This window comes from Ceratotherium simum, chromosome 5 (genome assembly GCF_057802395.1).
Source record: "Ceratotherium simum simum isolate JZ-2026a chromosome 5, ASM5780239v1, whole genome shotgun sequence".
NCBI lineage: Eukaryota > Metazoa > Chordata > Mammalia > Perissodactyla > Rhinocerotidae > Ceratotherium > Ceratotherium simum.
Window position 1 is genome coordinate 29,371,290 of NC_141904.1, and position 21,054 is coordinate 29,392,343.

At 40.9% G+C, this 21,054-nt stretch overlaps 1 protein-coding gene across 1 annotated transcript in view; it reads right to left on the reverse strand.

Annotated features, from left to right (window-relative positions):
• Nucleotides 1-21,054, reverse strand: part of THRB (thyroid hormone receptor beta) — a 361,132-nt gene that overhangs the window by 11,955 nt on the left and 328,123 nt on the right. Inside the window, exons 5-7 of the mRNA XM_014789974.2 lie at nucleotides 12,877-12,977; nucleotides 7,484-7,631; nucleotides 4,188-4,393 (exon numbers count right to left, since the gene is read on the reverse strand). Of these exons, the coding sequence (XP_014645460.1) occupies nucleotides 4,188-4,393; nucleotides 7,484-7,631; nucleotides 12,877-12,977 (455 nt within the window). The remainder of the gene's footprint in view (nucleotides 1-4,187; nucleotides 4,394-7,483; nucleotides 7,632-12,876; nucleotides 12,978-21,054) is intronic.

Here is a 21,054-nt window from a genome sequence, read left to right on the forward strand (position 1 = left end):
AGGCTAATCTCACCTGCCTTTCTACTTTACAACTCCGTTAAGAAAATCAACTGATAAAAGGACTATGGTCACACATTACAAAAGGTAGGAAGTTTTATAAATATACACACATATAAATACACAAATATACACACATATATGTAGGGTGAACTTTTTTAAAAATAAAAATGAAGGGGCCGGCCCGGTGGCGCAGGCGGTTAAGTGCGCGCGCTCCGCTGCGGCAGCCCGGGGTTCGCTGGTTCGGATCCCGGGCGCGCACCAACGCACTGCTTGGCAAGCCATGCTGTGGCGGCGTCCCATATAAAGTGGAGGAAGATGGGCACAGATGTTAGCCCAGGGCTGTCTTCCTCAGCAAAAAAAAAAAGAGAAGGATTGGCGGATGTTAGCACAGGGCTGATCTCCTCACACACACAAAAAAATAAATAAAATAAATAAAAATGAAATAAAAATATTTTAATAACATAGTTTTGGCGTGGTTGAATCCAAACGTCTTCTCACTGAACACTGATAGAGCTAATCTGATTTTATGGATTGGTATTCAGTGTCCTTTGAAATGTCAGTGGGTTAATATTGATGTTAATAATTTCCGTTCAATCTGTGGGTTCATGGGGTATTTGAATCACCACCTGTGATACTTCTGAAGGTTTGAAAAAAAAGGAGGGAAATTATACAAGGAAATATGGCCATTTTAATTAAAATTAAACCCCAAAATGTAACAACCTCATAAGCTTTTCTGTTGAAAAATAAATATCAGGGTAGGAAAAAAATTTACTTTTAAGCTTTTGGGTATTTAATGGAAAATACAATTGCTAGAAGTAAAACTACATACAAAATAAAAGCCTCCTATTATATCATTAAGGTTTATCTCCATAATGGATCTTGAGTGTATATATGTATATTCTACGAATTGACCTGAGTTAACACATCAGGTATGAGACATTAAGGTTGAGCAATGAAACCTTGTTTGTGACTTCCCTGAAGATTTTTCACCCATAAGCACAACACATCATTTGCTAACATATTTGGAAGACGTTAAAAATGAAGAAGAGTACAAATATTTGACACCAGTTGAATCGATTAGATATTTTATTTAGAGCTAGTGGCTGTGTAATCTGTTACCTGAAATACATTTGCTCCCACACACACATATGTGTTTACGCACACGAGATCAAGCTCAGATACTGAAAAGTCTCTGGCTTGCAGATTCACCAGTGTGGACTGTGGGGAAAGTTTCCTTTTTGCCTCTGTGGATCAAACTGCCTTCGCTTGCTCATGGGGGTGCTTCCAATTCTCATTCTGATGTTATTCCTCCTTGTGTGCCCTCCTGAGCCAGCCCAGATGACCTCTTCACATCTCCTCCCCAACTTGCCTTGCACTTTTCCATTTCGGGGCTGCCTTCCCTTCTGACTTTTGCTTTCTCCAAAGTCCCCACTTCTGTCTCACCTCTGCCAATTCCAAATCCCACCCAACTCAAATTCTAGCTTCTCCTGGAAGTCTTCCCAGATGACCTCAGTTTGAAATGATGTCTACCTCATCTGAACACACATGGTGGCCCATGTATATCACTTATATGGCATTTATTACTATTACTTTTTATTGTGGTTATGTTGGTACACATCTAAGATATGGACTTCTCAAGGGGAGGGAACAAGCCTTAAGTATCTTTGGCCACTATGTAGAAGGCATTGGGCCAAATGATGGAGGATAGAATGCTTGTTGGTTGAGCTAGTGGGTAAAGGTAAGTTCTTACATGTACTCAACCAATATTTATTGAGCATCTACTATGGGCCAGGCTGAGTTCTAGATGCTGAGGTTACAGCAATGAATAATGTAATCTCAAGGAATTTTCCTTGTAGTGAGGGAAGATAGACAATAAATAAAAAGAATACTTTCATGGAAGAATTTCAGTTTGTGTAAGACTGGAGGTAACATGATAGTACATGGGGGTCAGGAGATAGAGTGGTCAGCCAAAGCCCCTTTGAGAAGTGATGTGTGAGCTTTAACTTGAAGAATGTTAAGAAGGCAGCCTTCCACAGAATCAGAGGAAGGACATTTAAGGCAGAGGAAAAAAACTAGTGCAGCGTCCTGAGGCCAGAAAGGAGGCTCAGGTGGTTACAGCCAGAGATGGCATGAGACAAACGACAAAAGGCAGGCAAGGGAACAGTGATGACGGGCCTTGTGGGCCATGGAGAGAAGATGGGCTTATTCTAAATGCAGTGGGGTACCACTGAAGGGCTTTAAACAGGTGAGCAGCACGACGAGATTTATGGTTATTATGTGGAGAAGGGAGGTGGGAGCCAAAGGAAGAAACAGGCAGGCACAGCAGTGGTTTGGGCAGGAGATGAAGTGGGCTGGACTACAGGGTGGCAGCAGAGATAGAGAGAAGTGGAAGAATTCAAGATGTATCTTGGGAGCTGAAGACAGGGATTTCTGATGGACTGGATGTGGGCTGAGGGACAATAAGGAACCCAGAGTGTCTCCCCTGGGGCAGTGGAGGGGATGGGGGGAGGTACAAAAGGAGAGATTCAGGGGTGTGTGCAGGTGTGGGCTTCACCCTGGTTTAGCACTAGAGGAGGCTGGTGTCACACGATCAAGACCAACTGGCTTTCTGCTCTGACTGCTTCGTCAGTATTGTTTAAGGTGAGTAGGAAATGCTGCCAATTGACCTCTTTGCAAGTCGCTGGCTCAGGGCTGAGGACTTCTTCGCTTGAACCTACAGGTCTCTAGCAATGCAGAGTGAGATGGGGCCAGGTGGGGTTCTTCCCTTCCTGTGCTAGATCACAGGGTGTCTTCCCACACCTTTGTAAGGAGCAGCAGGAAGGCCCAGACAAATGGTGATTAGAGGTCCCTGGGCCTCAGGCTATTACTCCAGGCTCTCCCTTTTCCTGGGGTGAGCAGGACAGGATGGTGAGGGTGGTGGTGGTAGGGATGATGCACATAGTAATCACTTCCTTGGTTGTTAATGCAATGCCAGGCACTTATTTCTATTACTTTTATACAATTTGGTAAGCACATAAAGGCAACTGAGCCCTAGAGAGGTGAAGTAATCTGCCCAAAGTCACATAATTAAAAAGCAACGGAGGCAAGCATTGAACTCAGGCTGTCTGGTTCTGATCTCCACACACATAACTTCTAGACTACCTGCCTTCTTCTGATGCGGTTATAATAATCTTGGGCAATAGAAGCCTTCCTGACTTGGTTGCCCTTGTCTTGTGACCTGTCCACACAGACCACACATGGCCAAATCACCCATCCTGCCTAACCCTTCTGCTCAGGCCCCTTTACTGAGGCTACCCCAATCAAGAATGTGTGAAATGAGACAGTAGCTCTGCCAGGGGAAAAGTAGGGCAGGTCTGCCCTGGTTCTAATGGTCGCATTTTATACTTGGGTGGAAAATCCATCCAAAGCCACACCTTTGCATGTGAACTAAGGGAGCAGAATAATAACACAATGTCAACAGACAATAGCGTTGCTGGTGTGGGCTTTACTCCAAACCGAATGTCTCACCGCCCCTGGGAGGTGCAGAAGTGAGTTACCCTTGGTGGAGAGACATTGCTTTCCTTTGTTGGGCATCAGATGCTCCTTGTTCCCTTCTCAGTCCACATCTACTTTTATCATCACTGTCATCACACACGAATTGTTGGTGGTTAAATTGGGCACTTCTGTACCATCAGAGATTTGAGTGGATTGGAGAAAACTATATGATTTAAATGCTTTTGGAAGTAGTTTTAAAGAATGGCTTTAGAGTTACATCATCCCTTGGTATCCGTGGGGGATTGGTTCCAGGACCCTCTGCAGATACCAAAATCCCTTGAGGATGCTCAAGTCCCTTATCTGAAATGACATAGTATTTGCACATAACCTTTGCACATCCTCTTGTATACTTTAAATCATCACTAGATTACTTATAATACCTAATACAATGTAAATGCCATTTAAATAGTGGTTACACTGTATTGTTTAGGGAGTAATGACAACAAAAAAAAGTCTGTACATGTTCAGTACAGACGCAACCATGGAAGGCCTTTCTATCTGCAATTGGTTGAATCCACGGATGTGGAACTCGTGCAGTTTCCCTGTCAATAAGACGGGAGCAATCACACCAGCATCCCAGGGTTATGAGGACTGAGCTGAGGTAGGAAATGCAGGGCATGAGGCCAATATTCAGCTGTGCCGGGGAGCCTTACCAGGAATTTCCGTTTCTGCTTCCAGTGGCTGCCTTGGGCATTGGTGGCCACGTGGGCTTCAGTGACGGTTTTGATGAGCTCCCACTCCTCGTCCGTGGGCTCTGGCTTGTGCCCGATGGATTTCTGCAGCTCTTCCCGCCGCCTCTTCTCCCGGTTCTCCTCTATCAGCTTCCTCTTTGCCAACCGCTTGCTGTCATCCAGTACCACTGGGAGAGGGAGAAAGTGAGACAAAACACAGATACTCCCCAGAACCAGGGCAGACTGCATGTCCCGCAGCCTCAAGGGCAGGGACCACTGAGGCACAGGTGGCTCAGTGGATCCTGCAGGGTGTCACACAGGGGCATTTTCTCCCCTTGGCAGCAAACTACCATTGCCTAGCCATTGTCCAACATGAGCCCCAGTGCCAAACTCCCAGTGTCTAGCCAGCTTTTCAAAACAAAGCTGTGGAGGGAGTTGGACACTGGGCATCCCAACTTCACATAAGGTGGCCTTAAATAAGAATGAAGCAGAGAGAGGAAAAACCTGTGAACCCACAGGTTCACAGATGAGTCTGTCTAGCCAATCATCTGAATTCACTCTTAGGGTTTCTGTTCCTCCCTTTCTCCTCCCAAAGTGGCTCTTAGTAAGAAGAATTTCAGGTTAAAGAAAAGTTCTGGAGCAGTAAAGAGGAGGCTAATGTTCCCTTCCTCAGAGGAAAAAGGACTCCAACTCTTCAATAGCTCCCTGAAGGGCTAATTGGAGTGTGGCTGGGCCTATCTCAGGCCTCATCGGTACTCACTTTGCTTTAGTCTCTACCTGGTCAACTGTCAATGGTGGCTAAAGAGCCCAGGCTTTGGAATCTAGAAAGGCCTGGGTTTGAATCCTGACACTACCACATTCTAGCTGTGCAACCTCTGGAAAGTTACTTAGGCTCTCTGAGCTTTTATTTCTTCCTGTATAAAATGGTATCAATAATACCCACTTCACAGGGTGTTCAATGCAATAATACACTACAAGCACCCAGTAAATACAGCCATGACTTTTATCATTTATGCAAAAAAGGGCAGATAACAAAAAACCTATACTTCTGTGGTTAATTTCCAAAACAAAACCATTTCACCAGACTCTTAGTAACTATAAATGGAATGGGAAGGCTCAGGTTTTATACTAGAGAGTCACAGTATTTTAGAACTAGAAGGGACCTTGAATATTATCTGGTCCAACTTCCTCATTTCACAGAGGAGGAGGTTGATCCAGAGAGATCGTGACTTGCCTAAAGTCACACAGCAAGTTCATGGCAGAGCCAAGGCAAGACCCAGGACTCCTGACTCCATTTCTACAACATCATTATCCTAAGGCCATTTCTTGATGAAGGTGTGACCTGGTAGGAAACGAAAAAAGCAAATATAGCAGGAGGAAGAGAACCAGAGGTACTTAGCTAATCCACAACAGAATAGTGAAACCCCTGATCATCTAGATTTGACTGGATCATCAAAGTCAGATGAGCATTTACAAATGTGGGAAATAGGAATGAGCCCTGTTAAGTCATGTTAAGTCACTTATTCAAGGGAGAAGAGGAATGGAGCTATACTCAGAGCTCCAGTTCCCAAATGCTTCTGCTGTGCCAGGGATCCTTGCATTTGGCGTGCATCATCTCATTTAATCCTGAAAACAACCTTTGAGGTGGATCATTTCATAGAAGGGAAACTTGAGGTTAAGTCCAATGGTCACACAGCTGGTAAGCGGCAGATCTAGGACTTGAACGGTTTTCTGACTACGAAGCCTGAGCTTTTGTCACACCTCACAGCAAGCAAGGTGCACTCAAAATTAATTTCGACCCAGTCTAGATAAACATTGAGTTTTTTTTTCGGTGAGGAAAATTGGACCTGAGCTAACACGTGTTGCCAATCTTCTGAATCTTTTTGCTTGGGGAAGATCGTCCCTGAGCTAACATCTATGCCCATCTTCCTCTACTTTGTATGTGGGACGCCGCCACAGCATGGCTTGATGAGCAGTGTGTAGGTCTGTGCCCGGGATCCAAACCCGCAAATGCCAGGCCGCTAAAGCAGAGTGCACAAACTTAACCACTACGCCACTGGGCTGGCTCCTAAACTCTGAGTTTTTAACCCCATAAACATTTATATCTTTAACTTCTCGATAAAACAATGAAATGGATACTCAATAATAGCAGTTCATTATAGTGACACATCTAAGTATTTGGTTGTAGGTCAATCATTTTCACATATCCTGATCAGGCATATTGTTGGCAATGGCTAAAAGCCTTCAAAAGATAAAGAAAAATAACGCACTCAGCCAGAGGTGGGGATTAACCCAGGATTTCCAGACTAACGTCCTAACACAGCACTCCTTTTTTAAGATTCCCCATTCCGTCTTCTTGAATGGGAAAACCAGGACCTTCCACAGTTTTTTTGTTCTAGCTGAGAGAACTCTATTTATCACATAAATATAAGCCATGATTATTTCTGCTTTTATGAGGGAAAAATCCTCATTGCATTCTTTTTTTCTTTCTTTTTCTTCTTTTTCTAACTAAAAGTTGGAATCCTTCATTGATGTGCAAAACATTTATGCCAGTAGAACTCATTAACCTTGATGCCTGGCAAAAGGAAGGCCACACATTCTGACTGACATGATTCTTATTTTATTATTAGATTAATTAAAGTGACTGGTGTAAATCCCTTGCACAGTGTGGGGAGAAGAGACCCCAAGGGCTAATCTCGCCACCATATGCTGTGGCACTTTGAAAACTGGGGAGGACGACTTCAGCTTGGAATGTTTTTATGGCTAAAAATATAACAAACAACCAACTGCAGGATGACTCATGCAATAGCACTCAACTTCACATTCTTCAGAAATTTCTGAACACGATGTTTTCTGCCAGTGCCCCATCTCCAAAAATGTCCACAAAATAAATTCCTGTCTCTGCTTTTGAAAAAATATCTAGGACTAGTCCCTGAGGCTCCCACCACATGAATGTTACATGTAAAATTACACCTTATCAAGGTGAATGGACAAGACCTCATTTGTAATCTCTGTCACAAACAGAGTATTGCTAACTGTCCTGCAAATATGATAGGGATAATTTAACTGCTTTCCCTCACCCATCATCTGGATACCTTGAGAGTCAGGAGTTGACAAGGGAGGAGTAGGATGGAAACCACCCAGTAATGGCTGGGAGTGAGGGGTCCCTCTGTCCACATGAGTTCCTGCTTTCTTTTCTGCCTGGTTGATCTCCTTGAACCAAACATTTCCCCAATCAACACTCCTTGAATATGAAGCAAAGGAAGAAGATTACTTACAATCTGTTGCCATGCCAACATAGATGCATTTTTTAAAGCGACATTCCTGGCACTGATTTCGTGTCACTTTGTCTATGACACATTTTCCTTCATATTTACAGGAATAGGATGGATGGAGATTTTTCTGAATGGTTCTTCTAAAGAAACCCTACACGAAAGAGAAAGACACAAGACAACAGTTTCATATTTTCTAGAATAAATGATTCCAGAATTTTGTGTCCACATAACTGCGATGGATTGTTTTGAACCTTACCTGTGTACAGGCCCGTAGCTCTACCTATTCAGATAGAGGACAACCGGCCCAAAGTGAATCTGAAGGATTCTAAATCTGAGCTGAAGGAGATGTCATAGGACTACAGAGTCAACATCTTTTTGGCATTTATTCAAGGAAAAGAGGCTAATGGAAAAATCTAGTGTTCGCTTTTGTTTTTTCTAAACATTGAGTAATATAAATTGTATTATTTCATTTCATAAAGCGCCATAATTGTGTTGCTAAATTAAGTTGTGAAGAGTTTTGCTACCTTTATACTGGAGAATAAAAGAGTTAGATACTTGTGATACTTTATTAATTAATAATTTAATCATTTAGTAATTAAATGGGTGCATTCACTGCCTTTAGAGATTTAGTTTAATTCTTGTTTTTGACTCTTGAGATGGCCATAACCAGCTCAGATAGCCCCTTTGTTTTTTTTAAAGCTTCTTTTGGTAATGAAGATTGGCCTTGGGCTAACAGTCCATCTTCCTCTACTTTATATGTGGGACACCTGCCACAGCATGGCTTGATAAGTGGTGTGTAGTTCCGCACCCGGGATTCGGACCTGCGAACCCTGGGCCGCCTGAAGTGGAATGTGCAAACTTAACCACTACACCACTGGGCCAGCCCCTCAGATAGCCCTTTAAACAACGGTACTCAGGGAGTAGAAAATTCCAGGTTTTCTACCAAATTTTTCCCATAGTTCATTGCATTGGGGTTTTTCCTTTCATAGCACTCTTTTTCTCCAGCATCCATAGACATACACCCTAAATTTCAATATGTTTCTTCCTTTCTTAAGGCATGGGAGAGTGCCACCATAAAGGTTTCTGAGGATACTATTCAGTTCCAGGTTTAGGTGACTTATATAACATTCTCAAGGGTGTGTTATGCTAGAACCTTTCTGGACATGATACTCAAGTCTTGGCAACTATACTTTTGTATGGTAGGAATTAATAATGGCAGAGAACACTTATTGTGAGGGGCACATTGTAAAGTGCTATAGACACATTCCATGTCCTTCGATCTCTTCTACAACCTTATGAAGTAGGTACTTTTAATATCTCCATTGCAGGAATTAACAAACTAAGCCTCAGACAGGTTAAATCACTTGCTCAAAATCACAAGGTAAGGCCATGCTGGAACTCGGCCTGGAACCCAGGAATTGGACTCTAAATCTTACTTAACTGCTTATATAATATAAACTGAATCCAATTTTACTGTATTATTTAAATGTTTTAGATGAACAGATTATAAATAGTCCCCTCCCACCAACTCCTCTAAAAAACACTTTGTTATATCTATTTTAGTAGAACAGAAAGGCAAAACAAATTTTGAAGATACTGTCTATTAAAGCTTAAAGGGGACCTCTAAATTTGTTATATAAATAGTGGGACTGAAATACCAGTTGACCTAGATTAAATATCCTGTTTAACTTTCCTTGGCTTTGATTATGTACACATACCACTTGCATACTCTTCAAGAGCTCTTTCTTATAATGAAAAAGTCAAAGGTAGGATTTTATATTGGGCAAAGCAGAATAAAATGGAAAAATGACAGCAATAACTGAAACGAATGGACTTGATTTTGGGGCATGTCTGTAACTTCCTTATTGTTTCCACTGTTCAAGTTCTAAGAGAAAAACTGTCATGTTATATTTGGGTTTTGCATCCTTAAACACTTGAGTCCATTAGTTTGAATGATGTTGACGTACTGTTGTAAGATGTACTAACTCACACATGGGGCGGCTGTTTGAGATGTCAGCAGTGTTTCCCTGGGTATTCAAGGTGGGCAAATCCTGCTAAAGCATAAATGCCAGGGCATGCCACAGAGTGAAAAACAAGCTTCCCTGGGAACCTCCCTCCTCTACCTCCGTTACCTCTGTCCAATCCACCCGTCTAGGGTTACCCCTGCCTGCAGGGCACAAGAAACCCAGAGATTCCTGGCAAGAAGACTTATATCAAAGATAGGGAGGAGAGAATCCGGGTAGCATACCTCCTCTGGAGGAGGCAAAGTTTCCCTAGAGGTGGAAACACCAAAGTCCAGGGCATCCAGTGAGAATGGCGACTGCTGCCATGAGGATAGGAAAATCGTTACTCTGAGGTCGGGAAGATTCTTTTCTCACCCATACTCTGACGTTGACTCATGTTCTGGGGGGCAGGGAGTGTGCTGAAGAGTCAGACAACACCAAGGAGAGAATGAGGTGTGATATACCAGACACAGGGGTAACATTCATTTCTCCAAAAAGGCTACTCTGTGAACTTTTAAGTGGACTGAATGAAATAATGTATACTTTGTTCATTTCGAAAAAAAGTGTTGAGGTAGCAGGCTCTGCTATTCATAGTGCCATCTTTTCTGTGGCTTATCTCTGATGACTTTTCTTGGGGACTTCATGGACTAAATCCCTTTGAAGATGTTGGCCTCCCCTAAGCTATAATAAAAGCATATTTTGACATGTGGTGAGGGATCACTTCATTTGAGTAAATGTAAAGATGTGAGGTCCCTTAATTTTAAAATGTCACAAAAATTAACTTCTGGAAGTGAACTTGACTAGAAAATATTTAACATTGTCTACTTATATTTAAAAAACCTCTTAGAGGTAAGCTATTAAAAAAACCTCTTAGAGGTAAGCTGACAAAGGAGATGTCCCAAGGAATGAATAAAGACATATATTCTATTGATGATTCGTTGGGAAGTGGAGGTCTTGCTTTTAGAGTCAACATCAGACATGTTTCTCTGCATTTTGAGAAGAATTGGATCCATTTCTTAGTGGTTTGAGATGATGCCCTGATTGGTGCACTAAGGAGCTGTGTCACCCTCCCAGAGCAATATTTGGGCAGCTATTAAAAAGCTTTGAGTCTTTCTTAAAAATGGCTTAGTGGGGCAGTTTGCTTTCTACAAAAGATGCATAAAAAACTGGCACATTACAACAGAGAAAACATCTCCAAAAGGTTTCCACTGTCTTCAGGGCAAAACGGGCAAAGAAGATGCTCCTTATACACATTCCAAGTATGGGGTACAAATATTTTTAAATTATAGGATTGAATAAACCATATGTGAAGGGTAACCTTTTTCATCTTTGGCCACTCTTAAAAACTGTTTAATTTGAAAAATTCTTTTGTCTTTTTCCAAGACGCTTTGTTGTTATATTAAGAGATCTGCATAAGCACCTGGGAAGGCTTCCTTCTGATTTTATGATGGCAGCAGTCCTAGAAACAGGGTTCTGATCTGAGATAAAGGCACAGAGGCAGAGAAATCTAGCTTTTTGCTACGTGATTTCTTCTTTTAAGTAAACCTCAGTTGAATCAGGCCCCAAACATCCTGTGATCTTAGGAAAAGAGGCTAGTGGATTTCTTGATCATCATGAAGACATACGTGAGGCAGGGACATGGGTTAATAGGCTTGATTCTCCCTTTGTTTTAAGTCAATTGCTAATAAGCATTAAGTCCTCTGTAAGGCACATTCAGTCTTTAGAGTCACTTTGGAGAGTTGAGTATTAAATGGAATTTTCATTAGAGTCTCTCCCAGAATTCAAAATTTTCTATTAGAAGCTGATTTGAAAGAATCTCAAATGCTGCATAATCAGGTAGGTAAAGCCTTCTGAATAGGGGCTAATTTAGAAAAAAGACCCATTTGGATTACTGAGTTTTTGGAATGAGAGAATGTATCTAAGTTAACGCATTTTTATTACTTTCAAATAAAACCAATAAAATTGGGCTTTCAAGAGACAGTCTGCAAGTCTCCCAATTAATAAATAGCCAGGACTCATTTATAATTAGTTCCATTAAACTCCTTAAGACGTTATTTTCACAGACAAAATAGCAACCTTTAGCCCCATCTTTGTGAAAAGGTTACAAATTCCAGATCAAAGGGGTCTGGACAAATGAGAACAAGTTACATCACCTTCCAAAAAACAGTCTTGCAGCTATAAAGCCTTGTGACCTTAGAAATGACCTCTTTCCAATGGATGTATCATCTCAACACTTTAGCAGGCTTCTGCTAAGTATTCCTTAATTTCATGCACAAAAAGTAGGGAGTTTGCATAGAAAATCTTCCACTAGGGAAATGGAACACCTTAGTTTGAAATTGAGCTAACGTGTTGATATTTGGGGTTTAGGGTCAAAAGTTAGGAGGGAAGGGGGCAGTTGGAGGAGGGGAAGGAGAAGAGAGGAGGTAAGATGGGTGAGGGAGGAGGGAAGACGGAATTATTTTATAAATTTTAATACAACTTTTGCTTTAGCGTTTACATTTTGTGATAATTTAGTTTTAAACGTTAAAGGTAAATAAAACATTTAACAAGAAAAAATTTAAGAAGTCTTTCCCTGACTTAATATAATTCCTCATATATAAGACATTAGCTGAACGCTGGACACAGCACCCTGTTAAGCTTTATTCACCTTTATAGAAGACTTTATTTTCTAGGCTAGGTTGTTGGACCAAAACATATTTGCCAGAAAGCTCATTTTAATTTTGAGGACAAAGATTGTAAGTAGGCAAATTTGGGCTCACTTTCGGTAAGTGAACCGCCTGTTGATCACTGGTGTATTCGTCGAGTATCTCCTGAAGATGGGTCTGTAGAGCATAAAATTAGCTGATGGATGACCAGAATTTACTTACTGACTGCAGGCTGTGCCGAAAGCCAATTTGGATAATTTCAGAGCATAATTGAATCTAAGTAGCCTCAAAGATATTTCCCAATGGAATCCTTAAAACTGAGCACATTCACTCAGATTAATAGTGGCGAACAGCCTGCGGTAGGGCGAACTCTGTTTCCTCAAATACTGGAGATAAAACAGGAGGAGAAATGGCTATTTCTTGGGATGATAATGTGTTATAAAATCTCTATGCATTTTTAAACTCAAAGTGAGAATTTTATTAATTTCATTTCATTAATTCTCTCCCTGTCTAGAAAACCAGACATCACACTCTCTCAAAACTTCAGTTATTTTTGATTTGAAAAAAAAAAATAAATTCAGTTCCTGAACGTGCCAAAAATGAAGAGGACAACCAGACACCTGGATGATCACAGGCCATGAATGTTGGGGTTTGCTTCTAATTTGAATTTATTGTTGCATTCTGGTGGGATCCTGGGAGGGGACTGGAGCTGGGCTGAGTGCGAGCTCACCAGCCCCAGGGCCATTACCTTGCAGCCTTCACACGTGATGCAGCGGTAGTGATACCCGGTGGCTTTGTCACCACAAACTACACATAGCTCGTCCTTGTCTAAGTAACTCGGGATGTACCCTGTGAAGAAGGAAGAGAGGAATGTGAGAAAACAATATCGTGTTAAAGTCAAGGACACACCATAGCTAGGAGGAGGGGAAGGAGAGGACAGGAGGTGGGGTGGGTGAGGGAGGAGGAAAGACTGAATTGTTTTATACCTTTTAACACAATTTTTGCTTTAGGGTTTACATCTTGTGAGCATTTAGTTTTAAATATAAAAGGTAAATAAAACATTTAACAAGAAGAAATTTAAAAAGTCTTTCCCTGCCTTAATATACTTTCTCGGTATCTTATACTTATCTAATGTCTTGTCTCACACTTACAGAGTTAACATCAGGCCCAGGATTTCAGAGTGCCTTAGAAATAGGTGTGATCACTCTTGCTGTGCAGGTAGGAACAGACCTGAAAGCTGTTGGAGCCAATGAATCATGCAGAGAGGCCAGGATTTGAGACACGTGGAGTGCCCTGGATTCTGGGTAACACAACCTCTTTCTTATTTGAAGGCTTATTTCAGAACTTGTTCTTGGAAGACTTGGTCCACTTTGGAATCAGAGCACCATGAAACAAATTCAGGAAACTTTATAGCTAGAAAGTTCCTGGGAGATCATCAGGTACTTTTGAGGTGAACAGGCCTTTAGAGGTTGGCCTTCCTCATGGTCACACTAGAAATTAATAGCAGAGACTAAAACCCAGATCTACTAACTTCTAGCCCTCCAGTATAAGTTAGGCTGGTCTTTTTCTAAAAATAGACAGTTAACTTGAAATAGAACGAATAAGGCCACCCCCCAAAAAAATTCGGTGAACTTGTGATATTATGAGACACATCCCAACACTGGGTAGTGTGAAAAATAACAGAGGTTTTACTTATTAAGAAAAAAAGAAAATACAACCATGATAACTCTCTTTATTAGTGTATTATTAGTTTAAATTCCTTGACCCAAGAAACCAAGGTTTAAAAACCAAAACAGAAGCAGTCTACACTCCATCTGTCTTTGCCTCTTTCCTTTCACATGTAGAAGATGTCCACACATGAGAAACTGACTCAGCAGGGCCAATTTAGTTTCATATGTATCAACAACTTACCATAGAAGCACACAGCTTTACACAGGACCAAAAAACCAAAACAAGGCAGGATTTGCTGGGATATGGAGAAGGAGAGACTGAGAAAACAAATCATTCTTTTTCCTGATCCCTTAAGGCCCCTTAGGAAGTTCTTTGACTCAGTAAACTCATTGGTTTCAATAAAGATTAGCCAGGTTGAAACGACAGATGACTTACTGTATGTTTCACTTTGCCATTTTTGAGATTTTTTTTTATTAAACCAGGTCACTGAGGCTTACGTTTCAGAAAAAAAGCCATAAAGAATACAGAATATAAAATGAATCCTTTTCATAATTTCTTAGAAATAACTTTGCTCAGACTTATTTTAGAAAAATGTCCCTTCTTGGGAATGACTTCAAAGTGAGCTTTGGTAATGTACACGATTATCTTTTTAAATATCACAGCTTTTCTTAGTTTACTTTTGCATCATGCAAACCATGATTCATCTGTTGAGTTCACTTCAAGGGTTTCAAAACTCTCATCAGACATCTATAAAAAGAGAATTCCAGGAGGGATCTGGGCAGAAAGAAAGGAGACTGGAATGATCTGAGTGTTCATTCCATTGTTCATCTATTCATGAATTCAGAAAACATTTATTTAGCATCTACTATACATTAGCACTCTGCTTGGTGCTGAGAATATAAAAACAAATAAGACACGGTTTCTTCTTTTGGGAAGCATATGTGTAAGCAACTGAGTTCTGTATTTCCAGTTCTGGTCGTTTCTCAATGAGAGAAAATAAAGTGAATATAAAGGAAAGAACATGAAAAAGTGCTCAACACTATTGCAAGGAAATGCAAACCAAAACCACAATGAGATACCACCTAACATCCGCAGGGATGGTTATAATAAAAGTGACAGACAATAACAAACGTTGTGAGGATCTGGAGAAATTACAACCCTCGTATATTGCAGGTAGGAATGTAAAATGTGCTTTGGAAAACAGTTTGGCAGTTCCTCAAAAGCTTAAACATAAAGTTACATATGATACAGCAATTCCTAGGTATATATACCCAAGAAAATTGAAAACATATATCCATGCAAAGACTTGTACATGAATGTTCAGAGCAGCATTATTTATAATATCCGAAAGGTGGAAACAATCCAAATGTCCATCAAATAATGAACGGATAAACAAAATGTAGTATATTCGTACAATGGAATACTATTCAGCCATAAAAAGGAATGAAATACTGTTACATGTTATAACAGGGATGAACCTTGAAAACATTATGCTAAATCAAAGAAGCCAGACACGAAAGGCCACATATTGTGTGATTCCATTTATATGAAATATCTAGAATAGGCAAATTCATGGAGACAGAAATTAAATTAATCATTGCCAAAGCCTGGAGGGAGGGGAGAATGGGGAGTGACTGCTAAAGGGTGCAAAGTCTCTTTTCAGGGTAATGAAAATGTTCTGGAATTGTATAGTGTTGATGGTTGCACAACTCTCTGAATATACTAAAAACTATTGAATGAGAAACAATTCTTTTGTATGGACATATTTTGTACACTTTAAATGAATGAATTTTATGGTATGTGAAATATGTCTCAATAAAGGTGTTATTAAAAAAACAAAGAAATAAAGGAAATAAAAGAGGAGGGATCCATTCAACAAACATTTATATGGGTATACTACATGCCAGGTAATGTGCCAAAGATCTAAAGATAACTAAGTTTTCATTCTTGGGGAAGCTTTCAGTGCAATGGGGAAAAGAGACAATAACAGATCATCTGCACATAATGTGGTAGGACTGGGATAGGGCTATCTCCAGAATCACGAAGGGGAAACTCTTTAAGAAGCCTTCCTGTCCATCCCCCAGCCCAAGTCCAGGGGTTGGGTGCTCCCACACTGCCTTGTGCTCCCCCAAGAGTAGCCTTTTTTTTTTTGTGAGGAAGATCAGCCCTGAGCTAACATCCATGAAAACGCTCCTCTTTTTGCTGAGGAAGACTGGCCCTGGGCTAACATCTGTGCCCATCTTCCTCCACTTTACACGGGACGCCACCACAGCATGGCCTGACAAGCAGTGCATCGGTTGCGTGCTGGGGCTCCGATCCCAGGCCACCAGCAGCGGAGCGCGCGCACTTAACCGCTACGCCATGGGGCCGGCCCAAGTGTAGCCTTTTATTATTCCCATTATAGCTACCTGGGAACTTTTTCTTCCTTGAGATGGTAATCTCTGGTTCACTATACATTTCCACAGTTCACACTACAGTTCCAGCTAGAGGTCAGGGACCGTATCATTCATGCTTAAACCCCCGCGTCTAGCACCTGCTTCCTCTGAAAGGAGGCATCATAGTTTCTCAAGATGGCTGCTATTGGCCAATGGGAAAGAACATAAGGGAGGAGGATTATATCTGGAACCTACAGACGAGCAGGCTTGAAGACTGGAGGTGTGCCTGAGAAGGCTAAAGATCTCGGCAAGGGTTTCTGAAAGAAGTGATCATGCAGGTACCGGGGCCCAAACTTCTGGCCTAATGAAAACTGCATTAGAAAGTTTGATTTTTGGTAAAGAAACCAAAAAGATTCCACTCAGATTAAGACAAAGACGTCCAGATTCAAGCTCATCTAAGACCTAGTGATCTGGGGAGATGCATACTCACTCATCAACTAGATTTGGTCCTGCTTTCTTTGACTCTGCTCTGATCACTAGGTTTAATACAGTGAGACAGGACTAAGGAAAGCATACAGGCAATATCATTTCTCACAACATAGAAATGAAAGTCACTATGTCCAGGCCAGTTTGATAAAGATGCTGTTACCAAAAGTGGAGATTTGAAGTCTGAATTTTATACAACTTGTTCAACTTTCTACTTTGGGCTATACAAACCACTATCCATTGCACTCAAAAGAATCCTCGCTGCTGGTTAGGTTTCCTCTTTACACGATCATAAACCCCAAATCCTAAGGTTGGATATCACTGTGTGCTAGGTAACTGATGGTGCTATGGCACAAATTTAATAAGACATACTAACAAAATCTACAGGAAAATCATTGGGCATTGATGCATTCCAAACACAGTTTTGGGGAGTCCATCCATATGAAGAAACTACATAAAAAATTCCAACAGGGCTCTGTGTTTAGAGAACTAACTAGTTATCAAGTGTGTAGAATTGGGGGAGGGTCATAGTGAAAATGGTCAGAGCTGTTCTGGACTTAAGTAACATTTACCGATGGACTTCAGTGGTCAGTCTTTAGGAATCAAAAACAATGTGTGTATTAGTTCCTTACAAAGCCCAGATTTGTTAAATAAAATATTACACTAAGTAATACAGTTCATTGTAGAAAAATTGAAGGACATAAATTAGCAAAAAACAAGTTTACCTATCAAGTCTTCACCACAGGGATAACCACTGTAGCATCTTGGTGTTTCTTCATCTTAGATTAGTATGTATGACCGTGTGTGCACATGTACTTGTGTGTGCATTGAAACACATGCTTATAAAACACAAAGTAACTTTTAAATAGCAAAGTAACTGATTATTAAAACACGCACCTTCCTGGTAAGGGCAGATGGAATATACATATCGATGTTGTAAGGAAAGCTATCTCTTGACTTCTTATAGCTAGAAGTTATGTATGGTTGATCAGAGTAAGACTTTTGAGTTCTTGGTATCAAGTGCAGATGGCAGAGATAAAGGAGAAAGAGGTGCAGGTCATTTTCTTCTAATCTCATGTTCGGGAACCAATTGTAATGCAGCTGGACACTGTGTTGCTTGTGGGACATGCCTTGGGAGGGCCGGAGAATATTAACCAGAGTTAATGCAGGTCCTTCGTGATCTCTCACCCTACCTCACCACAATCTGCCTGCTTTATCCTTTGGTTTTGGCAGTAGGACACTGAAGAATTCCTCCCCCATGTAGCTCAGTAATTTACATAGATAGTAGAACTGTTTGACCTTTAAAGTTCTTGTGAACCCTGGAATCCAATGATAATTCGATCTGTGAGTGGAATGGATTCTTTCTGTTTTCTGACTGCTAGTCTGATGGCTGGTTTGCTTTGTTCTCTTATTTCTCCTAGATTATCTTCCTGGTGGGTGGATGAATAGGTGATTAAATATGTCTTTAGTTAAATCGAAACATCTACTTAAGTTGGTAGCGGTTACTTACACGATCATACTAGTGCACCCCACCCATCTCTTTCTTTTCCCTAAAATATTAACTTCAAACCATCTTATTTACCCAAAACGGTCACCACGGGCAATGATACATCAATGATTAAGCCTAAATCCATTATTCATCATTAAATAACTTCCATCAGGGAGTAACATCCCACACATAATGAATTGGTAGGTGGGGATTCTCTTAAGGCTACTGAATATACCTGACAACATCACATGCTAACTAGTTCTCCTAGAGAACTTAACCATTTCTTGCTCTCCTGGCTCAGTGTCTCCATCTTTTTCCTTTTTCATGCTCACCAATTGAGTCACATGCTGGCTGATATGCACAGCTAAGGAAAATGCATGTGTAGTGCTAGTTCTCTTGCCAGAAGTGGACACTAAATGGATGTCGGGTTCTGTCTAGAAACAAATATGAGAAACATAACCTTGGAAGCCACACTGCTCATCTGAGTTGTCCCGGGTGACTGTTAAAGAAGCATGGTTAATAATGCCAGAAAACAATTAAGACTGATGATGATATGTGACAGTCCAAGGATGATATATTTTTCCCAGCTCTTATGCTTAGATGCATGATTTTTTAGACTAATAAACTATGCTGCCACTTTATCAAGCATATTATTATGAAAGCAAACTCCATCTGTTTGTTCAACAAAAGACTTAAGAGATTTTTTTTTTGTTGACACTTGGCAATATCTGATTAATTGCTAAGCATTATCCTGCATGTAAAATAGGTTGACATGGTAAGACATTACCAACATTTTTTTTACCTTTTTTTTGGTTAGCAGCTTTATTAAGATATAATTCACACACCGTACAATTCAATAGCTTTTATATATTCACAGAGTTGTGAAATCATCACCACAATCAATTTTACAACATTTTCATCATCCCCCAAAGAAGCTCTGTATCTTTAGAAGTAACCCCCCATTCCTCCCATTCCCTCCACCCCCTCTGCCCTTAGCAGCCACTAATTTACTTTCTGTTTCTATAGATTTGCCTATTCTGGACATTTCATATAAATAGAATTATATGTGGTCTTTTGTCACTGGCTTTTCACTTAGCATAATGTGTTCAAGGTCTATCCATGTTGTAGTTAACATTACTTTAAAAAAAACTGGATTCTCAGAGGGACTTGGTATGTGGAAGGGGAAAATTTTTTCTACATTTGCTCTAGAAATCTTGCAACAGGCAATAAGCTTGGCTTCTTGGTTTGCACTGGATTCAAGGCTTTCCCGTGTATGGGTAAAATCAGAAGTCTGGCTAGTTTAACTTTTTTGAGTGAATTATAACAGCAACTCAAGTCCTAGGAGAAGAAACACTGTCACCTCTTGTCACCTTGGCAGACACACAGCCCTTGGAGAAAAGGACATAAGGCAGATTAATCTTGATGGTAGATGTAAAGTAGAAGGTGCTGCCTAGGAAGGTCGATCTAACAGAAGGGGAGAGAAGCTGATTTCAGAGACCATTTCCATGTTGGCTAATTTTATCTTCAGTATAAGACCACTAGCCTAGCAGAACCAGTCCTGTCATCTAAAAGGAGCAGTGCTGGGGGCCGGCCCGGTGGCGCAAGCGGTTAAGTGCACGCGCTCCACTGCAGCAGCCCGGGATTCGCCGGTTTGGATCCCAGGCGTGCACCAACGCACCGCTTGTTGAGCCATGCTGTGGCGGCGTCCCATATAAAGTGGAGGAAGATGGGCATGGATGTTAGCCCAGGGCCAGTCTTCCTCAGCAAAAAAAGAGGAGGATTGGCAGATGTTATCTCAGGGCCGATCTTCCTCACACACACAAAAAATAACTAAAAGGAGAAATGGTTATTATTGGTAGTGGGAAATATTTTAGGCAGTTCAGAAAGGTGAAAAAGGTCCATGTTGCTGATTCATCTTGTGGAACTGTCAACTCATAGCCAGCAAAGAACCCTGAGTGGTTCGGGTCAGGATATTGGATGACACTATATTTTGACACCCCTAAGGAAGCTAAATCATTAGGAGGTTTAGTCATTCTTCCAATTTTTTATTGAACCTCTTCAAATCAGCCCACAGCTCAGACCCTTCAGATTTAAGCTTTTTTCCCACTAGCACCTTCTTCCTTATGTCGTTTCTTTATATACTTAAAAATATATTGAATGGCTCATCTCAGCCTTTTCTTAACATACTAATTCTGATTCCTTTTACATTTAATTCTTAGTATTAGGTGCCAAGTTTTGCATCACGTTAATCTTTAACTCTTTGCTAACCACTGTGTTCATCCATCCATCCATCTCTCTCTCCATGCATTTATTTATTTAACAAACATGTATGGGCCTAGTGTGTAAGACCCTAGATACACACTTGAAACAGCTTTAACTTTAAAGGTATTCTTTCATTGCTATATGCAAATTCCCAGCAGAGCTGCCTCAGAGGGTCCCATTTCACAAAATCTTTCCTTAGAACGTTAACCATCTTTCTGCTCTTCTGTTACCCTCGTGGAATCATTGAGCATCTTTGCTTTACACTTGACCTCTGGCTGGCTGGGCCCTTGCTGCTGGGGGACAGAAGACACTGAAGTCCCAAGTCTTCAAACTCTAGAGCATTGTGGGTAGAGGAGGGAAAGGGGAGCAGAACGAGGTCAGAGATGTTAAGCCAGAAAAGGGGAGAGAAGATGATGACCAGGGACTCTGGATTTCTACCACCTAGAAGTCTTAGGGCAGAAAAAGGGGCAAAGCAAGTTTCAGATTATTTCTTCCGACTCAAGAATTCCTGAAACTAAAATACATTAATTTTTAGGGCTAGGCTTGGGCATAATTCAGACACAAGAAAAAGTGCCCCTAGCTAGACTTCCTTCTCCCTGTAGACTCAAATTCTTAATAGCTGACATAACCTTTCAAGCTACAA